Source organism: Falco punctatus (genome assembly GCF_963210335.1).
Source record: "Falco punctatus genome assembly, chromosome: Z".
NCBI classification, from domain to species: Eukaryota; Metazoa; Chordata; class Aves; order Falconiformes; family Falconidae; genus Falco; species Falco punctatus.
Window position 1 is genome coordinate 19,857,841 of NC_137586.1, and position 14,319 is coordinate 19,872,159.

The following is a 14,319-nucleotide window of genomic DNA, read 5'->3' on the forward strand; positions in this document are numbered from 1 at the left end:
GTTACAGAGAGGTCCTGCTAAGTGCATCCTCTCATTCTGCTCTTAAAAATGCAAATATGGGCCCTTTGTCTTCTGGCTTTCCGTAACTAAGCTGTCATTGCTCACCTTTTGTTGCTTATTTCTGCTCATTCTGTGAACTATATCAGGACCCATTGAGTTTTCTGAGTGCCTCTAGGAATTTTTCATGAAGTTTTTCCTTAGATGTTCTTTTCTCAAGAAGCTGTTTCCTAAAAGCAGTTAACTGTGAAAGGCTTTCTTTAACAGTAGCTTTCAAAGAGTGCAGTGGAGAAGGAGGTTCTAAAAGAGGTACGAAGCTTCTTCACAAGTACCATGCTGGTTTTAATTTGTTCTAAACTCAAGGAATAATATTTAAAGCTGCAGGAAGTGATAGGGTAAAAAAGAAGATGGCGAGATGGGTAAACAAATGACCATTTCAGAACTGTTAATGTAATGTTTGTTGCCAGTATGTTTATATTTTATTAATCTTTAAATTATTGGGTGGCACATGGTTGTTCTTGCCTAAATAAAGACTTAACTTCTTGGAATGGGGTGCTGAAGAATTCCTCCGTTGCTGGCTGTTTCTTCTCTCTAATAGTAAAGCTTATCTACTTGAGACACAAGTGTTAAAGAACTTAATTGGCAATAATGTAGGCATGTAAGTGATGATTGTAATTAAACCATGAAGGAGCGATAGGATCTCGGCTTCAGGTGCTGTAGCATCTGGGATGCTATTTCTGGAGAACAGGCTTGCTGTGTTTTATGGAGTGCAAGTTAGTAAATGAATCTTTATATGCAGGAGATCAGGTTGAAATGTATGATGTATAATGACTTTCTGATGTGTATTGAAAATGTCAGTTGGGACAGTCTACTAGAATGACTACTTAACTACAGTATTTGTGCAATAACTTTAGCCTCACTTTGCCTTTCTTACTCTTGAAATGCAAAATAACAAATGATTTCTGTATGAGTAGTTACGATTCCTGATCCTTCTCATTTGAGGTCCCTGTGAATTGGCTTCTATTGCTAACCTTTTAGTGAGCATCAGGTAACTAATTTTATACCTCTGAGTTTATTAGCTTGAGAAATACCTTAAGGAATACAAAACTCTAAATGTACTGCCATGAACAGATTAATTTTATCCTTGTGTTTTAATAAATGCATTGTTACTGAATAGGATAATTTCTAGTGTAATGAGTTTTTTGTGGTAAATTGGTTTTTGCATGGTGGTAAAGTACAGCCTAATTTAATTTTTGTGAGTAGCTCTTTAAAGTAAGGTCCTTAAGTAAATGTAAGACAAGAATGCTTTACAAAAAGTCTGATTTAACTAGTAAGTGAGATTTAGGTCTAGTATAAAACAAAGTCCTAATAAAGCTCAGTTAGGAGCTTTCTTGCATTCCTGTAAAGTGGAGAGAAGTCTAAACGATATCCCACTGAACCTAACTTCAATAGCTCCATTAAATAGCTTTCTTTATATTCTGTTCATGTAAGTTTTCTTTATATTGTTTATGAACTTGAGTGGTTGTGTTCCTAAGGTCCAAAGGTGACTTACGTGCCTCCTCCTCCACCTGACGATGAACAAGCCATCTTTGCACATTATCAGACAGGAATTAATTTTGACAAGTATGATGAAAATCTTGTTGAAGTGTCAGGACTTCACCCTCCAGCACCATTACTGGTTAGTGAGCTCCTTTATCTCAGGGTTTGTTGAATGTGATTCTGCAAGGATATATATGGAGTCTGATATTCACTGTTAATGGAAATATTTGAATCTTAGACAGTACTGTGTTGGAAGGAGATGCTGCCCATTTGAAAGGTAAAAATTGGAATTCAAAGTGACATTGAGAAACTACAGAAATGGCCCAGATAAGTAATACTGGATTTAAATTGCAGGAAAATACTGGTTTAGATCTTGAAAGAGTCTTTGGCAGCAGTTTCTGGGAAGGCTGGTGGAGTCATCTTTTTGAAGTCTGGTATAGGGGTATCTTTAACAACGTAAATGAATACTTGTCAGAGTAATTGTCATCTGGACTGGACACGTGTTTTTGAAGTAATTTGTGTTTTCAGTGGCTGCTTATTGTTTAAAAGTAATATATGTTAACTACCTCGTATGGAGTAGAGGCAAGTGTTTAAAAAAAAAAAAGGCCCTTTTTGGGTAAAAAAGTGAGGAAGAAGGGCAGAGGGGGTAGTAGCACCTGTGTTGAAAGAGAAGATGTAGAATTTTTTTTGGCCATCATCTTCTGAAAGGTTTTCTCACTGAAGTTTTAACTGGTTTTGTCATGTGTGATGCTTTTTGGTCCTGGATGGGATGTTGCTTTAGCTCCCCTTACTACTTTCAATGCAGAGACTAGTTATGTATCTCCTATGTGAAATGAAAAAAAGAGTTTTAGTTTGTTTTCATAGCATGCCATGGTGTGAGTTTACCTCCTGGAGTTCAGATATATGGCTTCTGAGCAGTTTTCTCTCAAAGCTAGTAAGACCAACTGGAGGCCTTCACTGTCCTACAGACAGCTTTACTTCAATGCCACATGCTATTTGAAGAAACCTTTGGGGCTTTTACCTGTAGGAATCTTGGCAATCTAGATGACTGGTGAAACCCCCTCAAAAGTTAATACTTTCTAGTGTTTGGATGTCTGTATCCTATGGTAAGCATCTTGGGTTTTAAACTTTTAACTTCTGTGGTTGTGTACTGTTAATTTTTTCTCTTACAGACTTTTGAAGAGGCTAACCTCTGTCAGACATTAAACCAGAACATCGCTAAAGCTGGATACTCTAAACTTATGCCAGTACAGAAGTACAGCATTCCTATTATACTGGCAGGACGGGATTTAATGGCATGTGCCCAGACAGGATCGGGAAAAACAGTAAGCATTTTGTGTAGTAGTCATACTCCTGGAAGTGTGTGACCTTGAACTTTTAGGTAGATGCCTCAGTCTTCCATGTGCCAGATGCTTCACAGCTTGCTTGTCTAATTATTTGACTTGCACTGCAGTGGCAGGTGTGGTATTAAGCACAGGTGTGAATGATGGATGGGTTGTTGTGTTTTGGGGCTGAATTTCTTTCTGATTGTAGTGAACTAGTATCTTGATACAGTAGAGCAGTCTTTAGGGCTACAGATACATATTCACAAGTGTAGGCAGTCATAGAAACTGCTGACGAAAAAAATCTCAGCATTTGAAAGTTGGGGTCTGTGTTGTGTGGGGTTTTGTTTTAGGTTTGGTGGCTTTTTTTGGTGAGTTTCTGTGTTTCTTGTGTCTTTAAAAAAAAAAACCAACTTAGGCCACATTTTACAGTGCTGTGCTGGTTTGTCATCCTTTGTTTGATCTGCACCGGGCTTAGTTTTAGGGGATTCAGTATTAATCATGGAATGGTTTTGGGAGTAGACAGTTGTCTCAACTTCTTAAACTGTCTAATGTACCCAAATCTAACCACTGACAGCTCAGTATGAGAACATTTAGATATTAAATATAGGTCTTTCCCATTCAGTGTAGTGTTGAATTCTAGCTTTATGTAGCTTACTAGTTATTTGGAATGCTTTTGGTACTGCTATGCAGCTTCTATTTGGGGGTAACTAGTCTTACATGGAAGTAGGGATGCTGGCACAGCTGTATTGCAAACTAATCTACTGTAGTAGCCTGGGGAATGGTGATAGATGGTTATATTACAAATCTACTGATGATAATGTAAAGCTTGTAAGTAAATGCTAAGAAGGATTTTTGATCCTGGGGTACATAATTATCAAAATATGTCAACGTGATGTTTGGAACTACCTGAAGAACCCAGAAGTTACCTAGTACATGACTGTGTTCCTACATTATTAGGAATGTAGGAACCACCAGAGATGGAAGATACATGTTTTCATGCTTCTTAATCAAGGAGAAATAAGCATAACTGTTATACAGTGCATTCAGGTCAATCCTTCTGCAGTCTTGATTTACTTGAAATTGATAGTGTGCTCTGTCATTCTAGCTTTAAGATTGATATACAGCTTCTAGTGTGTGTGTCTGATTAAAGCTTTAAAACTAAACAGCATAAATACTGCTGCTTTTTTCTAGGTAGCTTTTCTTCTACCAGTTGTGGCCAACATGATGAAGGATGGCGTAACTGGCAGCAGCTATAAAGAGCAGCAAGAACCGGAATGTATTATTGTTGCCCCTACTAGAGAACTGGTAAATCAGATCTTCATGGAAGCAAGGAAATTTTTGTATGGGTAAGCTTTTCCACTGCTGCCTGGTATTACTACATTTTCTGAAGCAACAGTGCTTTATTTTTTTCATGAATGTTTTCAAAATTTTTTCTGTGCCAGTTGAGTGACTACTAACACTTGAATTTATATGACAATACTGGATAGCAGGTTTCTTACTGTATGGCTAAGGATTTAAACTCCTTTCTTATATTTGGAGTGGTGGGGGGGCGGAGACTGTTCCAGCTTCCAGAGGAGATAAGTACTAAACTTCTGTCACAATATTTGCTGATGAGAAAGATGGAATTTCTTAGATGAAATAACTTAAATTTAGCTTGCCTTATGTAATTTATACTTGCTTTTATTTTTGTCTTGACAAAAATACAGGTGTATGTTAGGGTGTTTAGTTAACTTTCATTGATGGTTTCTAGTAAGTGTACTGGTCTTGGACAGAAATTTCACAGCTCAAGCAAGCTTTTTCAGCTCTGCTTCAAACCAGAAGAAAAGGTGTAAACTTGTCATTGAGCCCTTGGGTGTTGTGTGAGAGTACATTTGTACTAGTTTGCCAGCAGTTTTTGTGCAGCTGCGTGATTGGTTTCACCAGTGCACAGGAAGAGAATCTATTGTCTCCTAATGGCTTGTTACTGTTAGGAGGTGGAATGGAGAACATAGTACAAAATCTGGTGGGCTAAATTATATTTGCATTTGCTTTTGCTTGTTCAATCTTGCACTCAGAGGCTGTCTGCCTTTTGCAAGTGTTGTCATGTTAGTCTATCTACTTATTAAGCATGTTACTAGGAACAGCTTCCTAACCTCTAAAACTGTTCTATGTAGCTAGTTCAAAATACATGTAAGTTATTTCACAATAGAATACCTTTTGAATTTAGAAAGTTCCTGCTACAGCTGCCCTGCAGTAAAAGCAAGATAATCTACATTTAGGGGGCAGTTAATATCAGAGTGTGAATCTGTTGCCTCAGACGAATTGCATGCGTATTGCTTAATTCAATTCATGACATTTTAAAGCTCTTTCACTTAGTTCAGAAATAGGAATATGAATATATATTAATTGATACTGGGTAAATGTTGAAATGTTATGAGTCCAAGCTGTTTCTGTTCTTGACTAAAGCTTTCTGAAAAGTTCCCAGATTTATCCGATTCACTGTTGTTATAAAGCTGAATTAGTATCTTCAAGAACAGACAGTTTGAGTATCAAAATACTCATTGCATGTGTGTGAAAGCCTTAGCAGGAGGTGATAAAGATAAACTTGAAAACTTGCTCTTCAGCTGTGTGAGATTGTTCTTGCTTATGGATGTGATTTACTACAGAAGAATATCTGATGTAGCTGTACTGCAGGGGTCCTCAAACTTTTTAACCAGGGGGCCGGCACGCGGATGAAGTGGCAGGCAGTCATCTGCGGCTGCTTGGTTCCCCCCCCAGCCCCCGGTGGGTGGGGTGGTTCTGTAAATACCGGGGGCGGATTGAGGACCCTGGGGGGCCGTATCCGGCCTGCAGGCCGTAGTTTGAGGACCCCTGCTCTACTGGGTAAATCTAATAATAAACCTTAGTAGGAAGAACTCTAGTTTAGCATTTGAATGGGTTCAAAGTCTAATGCTTGAGTGGCACACTGCATGCCAGTGTGACTGGTTGGTTTACAAAGATCCACCTGTATGTTTTCGAAATGTGGAAGGATTATTTTCTGAAGCTATAAAGGGATATATTTGGTTCTGCTTTTTCTTCAGTATACTATATAAAAAGGGACAATGTCTAACACCATTTTGGTCCTTACTGCCAGTAATGCTCAGTTGAAAGAGAGAAGGATGCAGGTGAAATGAAGTGTTCTTTCTAGGCAAGCTACCTGTGCGGCCTCTATTATGTAGTATGAATGGAAACTTTGAGCTTATTGTGAGTTTCTGGTCTTGGGTCCTGCTTTTGATTATAAGCTGTGCTGTATGGTAAAGGAATTGAACCACTCTAAGCTGGTTTATGATAGATGTGGTGATTTTTTTACGTATTTTCATGAAACAATATTGTTTGCATACTTACATAATTAACCCAACTTTTCTTCTATATAATAGAACTTGTATAAGGCCTGTTGTGATCTATGGAGGCACACAAACAGACCATTCAATTTATCAAGTAATGCAAGGCTGTAATATACTATGTGCAACTCCAGGAAGGCTTCTAGACATCATTAGAAGAGAAAAGGTAAACTTAATCTGAAAATCTGTATTGCCTAAATGCTTAACTTTTTACATGCCGGTTTTCATTCTTCAGATTTGATAGAAGCAAAGATAGAGCTATGAAAACCAGTCAGTATGCTGCCTTTGTACAGGCACTTAACTTTGAGGTGAGCTTTTCTGGAATATCTAAATACTGTGAGGTTTCGGAAGAACAGTGTGAGTCCAGATACCTTCAGACCCTTTCAGGGTTCACTAGAAAATACCAGTGTAAATCAAACTGGCTGTAGAGTTCTTGACAATTAAGTTTTACGGTTTAAATAAGTGTGACACCTTCTGTTGGTTCTTGTGGAAAAATTTCATAGTGGATTTTCACTTGATGTCTGCAGACAATAGCTTTTATCTGCCTGGTACTATGCTAATATTAATTCTCTGATTGTTTTAATACTGATTTTTCTTAAAAATATTTTAAAACTCCAGGTGTAATACTGTACTTGAATTTTTATTTTTCCAGCCATTGTAAGTTCAAATTGAAATTGCTACACATTACAATGGTGGGTCAGTGGTGTTACACTGGACCAGTGAAGTTTGGAAAAACTCTTTTTGGTAATAAACTGGAGATTAGCTTTCTGTGGTTGTCGGACTTCTAGTCAAAATTGGTCTTGGTCAGCAACAGTGAAATTGTAATGTCCTTCATACTTTCTGACATAAATTTTTCAGAACAAGGAGAATATGTGAGGGTTATATGAGAGAACCTTTCTAAAACTCAGATGTGCTAAATAGTAGTTGATCTGTAGACTCTTATCTTAGTTTACACTGCTGAATCAAGTTCTGAAGCACTTCAGTATACACATACTGTATACTCTATACACATTATAGTATTAGTGCAGGTTTAAAAGTTAAGTAGATGTTGAGATGGAAATAAAACATAATGCACATAGGCTTTTATTTGTGAATAATTCATTTTACTAGTAAGAAATAAGTAAAAGGTGGATTTTGGCAACTAGGAAATTCTATAAGTGTATACTGTCAGTGGACCAATACAGTTTTTCTTTCACTGAAATACTTGCAGATTGGCTTGTGTAAAGTGAAGTACTTGGTGCTGGATGAAGCAGACCGCATGCTTGATATGGGTTTTGGGTTAGATATGAGGAAGCTGGTTTCTTACCCAACCATGCCACCAAAAGACGAACGTCAAACACTAATGTTTAGTGCTACTTTCCCTGAAGAAGTTCAGAGGTGAGTAAATTAAAAATGGAAATGTATGTATGGATCTAAATGTCTGAAGAGTTAAGAGCGCTCGTTGTATTGAAAAGCTTATAATCTTGCTAGAAGGTACTGAAAAGCTATGATGTTAAGATTCCTTGCTGAAGACTGCCCTTTTCTTAGGTAACAGAATTGGTAACTTGCATAGATTAACTGCTTAATTTAGGTGGGGTGTCTAAAGCAACTTAAGAAATTTGGCTGGAGACTTTTAAATTCCACCACTGCAGAAGTCCTTATACTGCCCCTGTTTGCTTCTTGTCCCTCCTGCACCACATCTGTGTAAACTCGAAAGTGTTAATCTTGCTGTTTCACAAGGAAGCATTGCTAGCAGAGTCTTTGGCACCAGCACTTAATATAACCAGACATCCCAAATACTGCTCAGCTCTAGCCTTCCTGATACACAATTCTTACTTACATGCATAAATGCTATTTGTTTTCAGTAGTTTTAAAGCTTCCACAAGTGGATTTATGATACATCTTACAGCTCTACTACTCACTACCCTTGAAGTTCCACTGCCCAGACTCTTGAGAGAACAGTCTCCCAACAGATGGCAGAGGTATTGCTGAGCCTGGGAGTAACAGAACAAAACACGTCATTCCCTGTAGATGGATGGAAAGCATTCAGTATTTCCACTTTCAAAGAGACAGGCATCTGAATACTCATTCTTAAATCAGAATACTCTGAAGTGCAGTTTGAGCAGTTGACTTAATTTTGGTGGCTTTTGTGGTGGGGATACTGTTGTGACGGTACCACTAAAAAATACCAGTAAGCATAGTACGGTTTGAGAATGTGTAAACTGATCAGACCATTTCAGTGAAGAATGTTGGTACTTCAGGGAGTCAAATCCTGACAGCTTTCTTCTGGCCTTCAAGAAGCCTGATGGACCTCGACCTCTTTTGAGGTGGGGAGAAAACATCTTCAGTGGTTGTCTGTCCTGAATGAAAGAGGGGCCAGGGTGCTTTATCCCATGCAATCAGTTAATACTGATAGCTGTTGGGGAGATAAATCGCCTTTAAGTAGAATTGAATTGGCTTTAAACTTCATCTTAAGTTGCCTGTTCAGTTCCTCAGTCAAGACGTTTTCATAGTTTTTTGTACTGAAAGAGTATCTTGTAGGGAACTGCTAAGAGCCTTGTTTCTGCAGCTGGGAGTTGAGCATTCAGGTTATACATGTCTGTGGTTCATGTTCATTCCATATGTTTACTGTTTGTGTGGGTGTCACTTTGCACTGCTTTCTGGGAAAAGATCAGATCTGTCTCCCTTTAAGATGCACAGTGTGCTCTGATTTGCTCAGGTTTTGGGGTTAGAGGGCTCTTGATCCCTTGATCTCTAGATCTGTTGTCTTTCTTTATCAGTGTGTTTTCGCTAATGCTGTGGTTTTTTGCTGCATGCTGAGGGGCTGAGTAGAGTACTGGATCAGTATCTGAAAGGAGGAGACTCCTTGAAGTATTCAAGACACTTACTGTACGCTTCCGTTTAATGAAAAGAAAAAAAATATCCCAGACCTACCTTTCTACTGTCAGTCTTGCAGTATTTAAAAGTGCTGGTAGAAGACTTAAGAAACCTGAGTGCTTGTATCATGGTAGAAGTGCATAATAACATTCTTACAGCCTTTTGAAACTGGAATGCCTAAAGGTGATGCTCTCATCTTAGAGTGAGAACTCTTCTTGTCTGGCATCAACTTCTTCCTGGATTTTACTGCCTTTCTGATTCTGGAGTCAGGAAAGCTAATGTTTTCCCATGCTCTGTTACCAAAATTACTTTGGACAGTGTACTGTTATGGTAGTATAGGGCAAGGTGCTTGCTTTGGCCGTGCTGGGTTCAGGCTCTCCTGTACTTCTGTTCAGTGAGCGTATCAGATGTAGTTTTCGCGTAACGTTTGGTTTTGTACCTGAATTTGGGTCTCTGCTGTTACATGAACATGTGGTCTCATCATCTAGGCTCTTCCAGTACATGTGTGTTGAGAGAACGAGGGACCTCCTAGCTGACAGGTGAACTTAGCTTAGTACTGCGATTTTTGTATGTCCCATTAAAAGGTTTTGTCTTTCTTTTTTCTCCCTTCCTTTTTTTTGCTTTCTCTTTTCAGAGCGTTTAAACTTGCCCTTAATTTTTAATTTAGAACTCTGAGATCTTAAACTGGTCAGATCTTAAGACCAAGCATATGTAAATCTCTAACTTTTTTATTTGCTATGGAAAACACCTTTTCAGTGGCAACTACACCTATAAATCAGGTGGGAGATTCAAGTCCTTAACATTTTTAAGCCTTTCCTCTTTTTTAGGCATTTGTTCTAAAGCTTGAGGTTACCTGTGTTCAGCTAAAGGTTGCTATGTTTACCATCCAGATTCTACTGCAGAGGAAGCTGCTTTGCATACACTGGACATGAAACACACTTGTGTATTGATAAGTTAATACAGTTCAGTAAAACTCTTGAGTCTTATGGGGCATTCCAAGGAATTACTTGTTTCGGTGAGTTTGATCTGTTCGGATAGTCACCTCTGTGAGGGATAACTGAAGAGGAACACTGAACAAGACTTAAGTTTTTGCCTATGGCAGCTGGTAAATAAATGCCATGTGATCAACTGTATTCTTAAGCAGTGCTTTTTTTTGAACAGTCAAAAAGGATTGGAGGCTGGTTTTGAATTCTGGCCTGTGTAGAATTCTCCCCTGTCACTCCAACTAGTGATGTAATAGTGCCCCAAGAACAGTTCTCTAAGCATGTATGTATATAACCCATTTTATTACAAGCACATATGTAGAACTCTTTCAGAGATGGCTAGAAAATGCAGTGTTTGTATTATGAATAGCTGCAGAGGTACAATCAGTCTGCACACACTGTTACTGGTCAGGTTTATTTGTACAGCTGTCTAGAAAATAAAGCAGACTCTTAGCTTTTTAAGAAGTGCACATGACTACTTAGATCCTCTGCCTTGTAAGGAATGATACAAGTATTTGTTGTGAGGGTTGCTTAAACATAAGTGAAGTTACCTGATCTTAAAGCAAAAATAAGCTACATAATAGACTTCATGTTGCTTAATTTGGTTTCTTTTCAAGGCTGGCCAGTCAATTTTTGAAACCTGATTATTTATTTGTTGTTGTTGGACACATGGGTGGAGCTTGCAGTGATGTTCAGCAACATATTCTTCAGGTTGCTCAGTGTTCCAAGAGGGATAAACTGATTGAAGTTCTGCAGAGCACAGGTAATCTTTCCTTACTGCTAGTTGTCTTCCAAGGAAGACAGAATTTCTTGTTTTTGACCAGGTCATGATTCTAGGCTATTATGTGTATCATGCACTTTACAAGACTACTGATTGAAGCTTGAAGCAGACCTTGGAGTTCTAGCTTTTTAGGCATATTTATGTTATGGGTATTTGTCAAGGCCTTACCTCAGACAGGTTTCCCAGATGGTTGGTTTCTTTATATGGTCAATTACAATACTTTTGCATCTGGGGGAGTTATCTCTAGATTATAGGCGTATTAAACTACTTACGTGAAGGTTTGGGCTTGTATTTTGTTAATGGTGGGTATTTTTTCTATTTTTGCTCTGAATGTACCTTAAGTTTTAGTGCTGAAAACTGGAAGGGAGTTTGGAATTAAAAACCTGCTTGTATACCTTGCCATTCAGTGCTAAGAACGGTGTGCCACTTCTAGCCACATGCTTTAGAAAGAGTGCAGGCTTATCACAGGGAACAACATTAATTCCTTCCTTTTGAGGATAAAAATATGATGCACTTGTCTTCAACTAGGTTTCAGTTGATCTAGAAATTGTTGGATTGAATTGAATTAGTTCAACACAAGCAAGAAATTATCATACCTTAAAGGCTTTATTCAAAATATGTTCTGGTATTAGGTGTTCATCTAAATAACTGCAACTGTGAATAATGAAAATGCGTCAGGTCTAAAACTGCAGCACATCTGAACTCTTGTTTAACACAGGTTGTGAACGAACCCTGGTGTTTGTGGACAAAAAGAGGAAGGCAGACTACATTGCAGCTTTTCTTTGTCAAGAAAAAATACCAGCCACTAGCATCCATGCGTAAGTATCTTTAAAGTGAAAGTCAGGTAATAGTATTAAGTGACTTTTACTTAATAAAAGCTTCTCATAAGATAGTATTGAGTTTTCATGTTTGGCCATATCTGTGTGACTTAGCTTGCCTTGTTTCAAATAGCTTTGTAATTGTCAACAGCTTTGCCCAATCAAGAATTTAGTTTTTCTGAAGGCAAGTTCTCACAGCATTTGCTGCACAAATATCTTTCTGGTTGACCACACTTCAGATGCTGTGTAGGAACTGGGGAATCTTCCCCCTATTGCCAAAAAAACCCCCTAGTATATAATAAACTCAGAATCAGCTGTTGTTTATGTGACCATTTGTGTGACCAAAACCAGATCTATTGGTGTTACTGGTGAGGTGATACTTAAAAATTCAAGTGACAGTTGTGGACCTTCCACTGTCTTACAGGCTTCCTCAGGTGATGAGGTAAGTAGTTACGTACTGTACAGATTTCTGATGCTGTTGTTTCTGCCTCATTGATGTGTTCATGGACACAGCACTTGTATGAAGAACTATCTAAAGAGAAGATGCTCCTAACTTTGTGTTTGTAGCCCACTCACTAGTGTTGCATGCTTGAACAGATGCTGAGAAATAAGGTGAAGTGGTTGCTAACTTCAGGTGTAAATGCATCTAAAAAGATGGTCCATAATGAGCTGGAATGTAGTTCTGTGGTGCTTGTTTATATGTCAAAATGTAGGACAACAAACTGAATCTTAAGATCCCCAGTTAACTGTAGGACATGTTGCAAAATCTTTTTTTTTTACTTTTGATTCTCTAATGGGAGGAAGGAACTTGAATTCTTGCCAGTAAAATGTTGGTTTGTGCAGTGTTCTGACAGATACCAGTGTCAAGGTTACAGATGGTTTAAAATTATTTTAGTACACAGATACAAGACAATTATGTATATTCTGTGCCCTGTCAGTTTTACAGGTGTTTGAAGGGTCATTTTGAGAAGATTTGGCCTTCTTTTCTTGACTACCTTAAATTGGTGTCCCACAATCTGTCTTGTGTAGGAGGAGGTTCTTAACGCACTTCTGTAGAATAAGTAGTTTCGTGGAAGCTGCTAAACTGTCATGAATGATACTGATCTCTGATTAACTTGAGATTTTTGGGTTGAAATTAGGATAGTTGCTCTTCTCTAGAAAGTCATACCAGACTTTACTAAAAAAGAGCACTTTTTTAGCTTTCAAATTTATTCTCTCATTTGGAAACTAAAGAACATGAGTTACTCTGATCTGCTGTATTTAAGTACTGGATAATCTGTAAACATTTCTTAAAAGTGCCAACCCCAGAGCAAATCCAGTTTTCTTCTCAAGATGACAAACAAAAGGCAAGTTCTATACTGTTGGCCACACTTTCTAGTATATCTGAAGAATGGCCTATGCAGGAGTCTAGGTAGGCTTCATCTCTCCTGTTGTGGCTCCCTGCCAGGAAGCAGTAGGAAAAACATGTTTAACTATGGTATGATAGAATGAATCAGTTAAAACAAGTGGATTTGTCAGAGAGGCAGTGAGTTTGATACATGACTATTTCTGGTTTTTCAAAAAAACTAGTTTCTCTAGAGACTTCAGTTAAAAAAATTGCTGTGTCTTACTGCTAATTTAAAAATTCAGAAAACCTAAACTGGTAATGTGTGTGGTGTTCTTGTGTTGTATTTTTTTTTCCCTTCCCCCAAGAACTATTTCTGTCCATAAATCATGATCTCTTAACTATCTTAAATAATACTACAGACTTTGAGGCACCCATTCTAACCATTATTTATTTGTAGAGACAGAGAACAGAGAGAGAGAGAAATAGCTCTTCAGGATTTTCGTTCTGGAAAATGTCCAGTTCTCGTGGCAACCTCAGTGGCAGCAAGAGGTCTGGATATTGAAAACGTTCAACATGTTGTTAATTTTGATCTTCCTTCCACCATTGAAGAGTATGTACACAGAATTGGACGAACTGGTCGTTGTGGAAACACAGGCAAAGCAGTCTCCTTCTTTGATAGCAATTCAGATGGCCATCTTGTACAATCTCTAGTTAAAGTGTTTTCAGATGTAAGTTGCAAATCTTAGTGCTTAACTTTTTCTGTTATGTAGGATTTCACTTTAATGTACTGGGCAACTGTTGTTTCTTTGGTACAGTTGTAGAGCTCTTCATATGAAATGGTAAAGAGTCAAAGTCTATAAATTCACTTTTCTAATTATGTAGGCCCAGCAGGAAGTTCCTGTTTGGTTGGAAGAAATTGCTTTTGGTTTTCGAGGAGATGGAGTCTTAACATCATTTAATACCCAGAAGGTAAGTCTGGAAATGAACCGTAAGTCTTGGCTCTTAGAACTTTGTCTCAGTATAAAAGTGTCTTTTGCAGTATATATCCAAAGTAATGCCACTGAAACTTGTTTAAGCTGTAAATGTGTCCCTTATCTTAGTCATGCATCTTCAAAGTGCTCAGTATTTCTGAAACTGATTTTGGACTTGCTTGGTTTGGACTCTTACACAGTGTCTTTACGAGCTGTGTTCGTCTTGATCTGTAGTGTCAAGAATTACTCTGAAAGAGAAGATGTGTGTGAATGTACACAAAGGATATAGTTTCAGAAGCTTGTCAACTGCACGTGTAGGGTGGGAGTGAATAGTTCTAGTTAACAAGTCATTGCTTGTTATAA

The 14,319-nt window shown here is 38.1% G+C and overlaps 1 protein-coding gene across 1 annotated transcript in view; it reads left to right on the forward strand.

Moving 5' to 3' along the window:
- DDX4 (DEAD-box helicase 4) overlaps positions 1–14,319 on the forward strand; it is a 107,154-nt gene that overhangs the window by 15,047 nt on the left and 77,788 nt on the right. Inside the window, exons 7-15 of the mRNA XM_080372945.1 lie at positions 1,533–1,675; positions 2,709–2,861; positions 4,053–4,207; positions 6,257–6,386; positions 7,431–7,597; positions 10,677–10,822; positions 11,559–11,658; positions 13,443–13,713; positions 13,868–13,954. Coding sequence (XP_080229071.1) covers positions 1,533–1,675; positions 2,709–2,861; positions 4,053–4,207; positions 6,257–6,386; positions 7,431–7,597; positions 10,677–10,822; positions 11,559–11,658; positions 13,443–13,713; positions 13,868–13,954 — 1,352 coding nt within the window. The remainder of the gene's footprint in view (positions 1–1,532; positions 1,676–2,708; positions 2,862–4,052; positions 4,208–6,256; positions 6,387–7,430; positions 7,598–10,676; positions 10,823–11,558; positions 11,659–13,442; positions 13,714–13,867; positions 13,955–14,319) is intronic.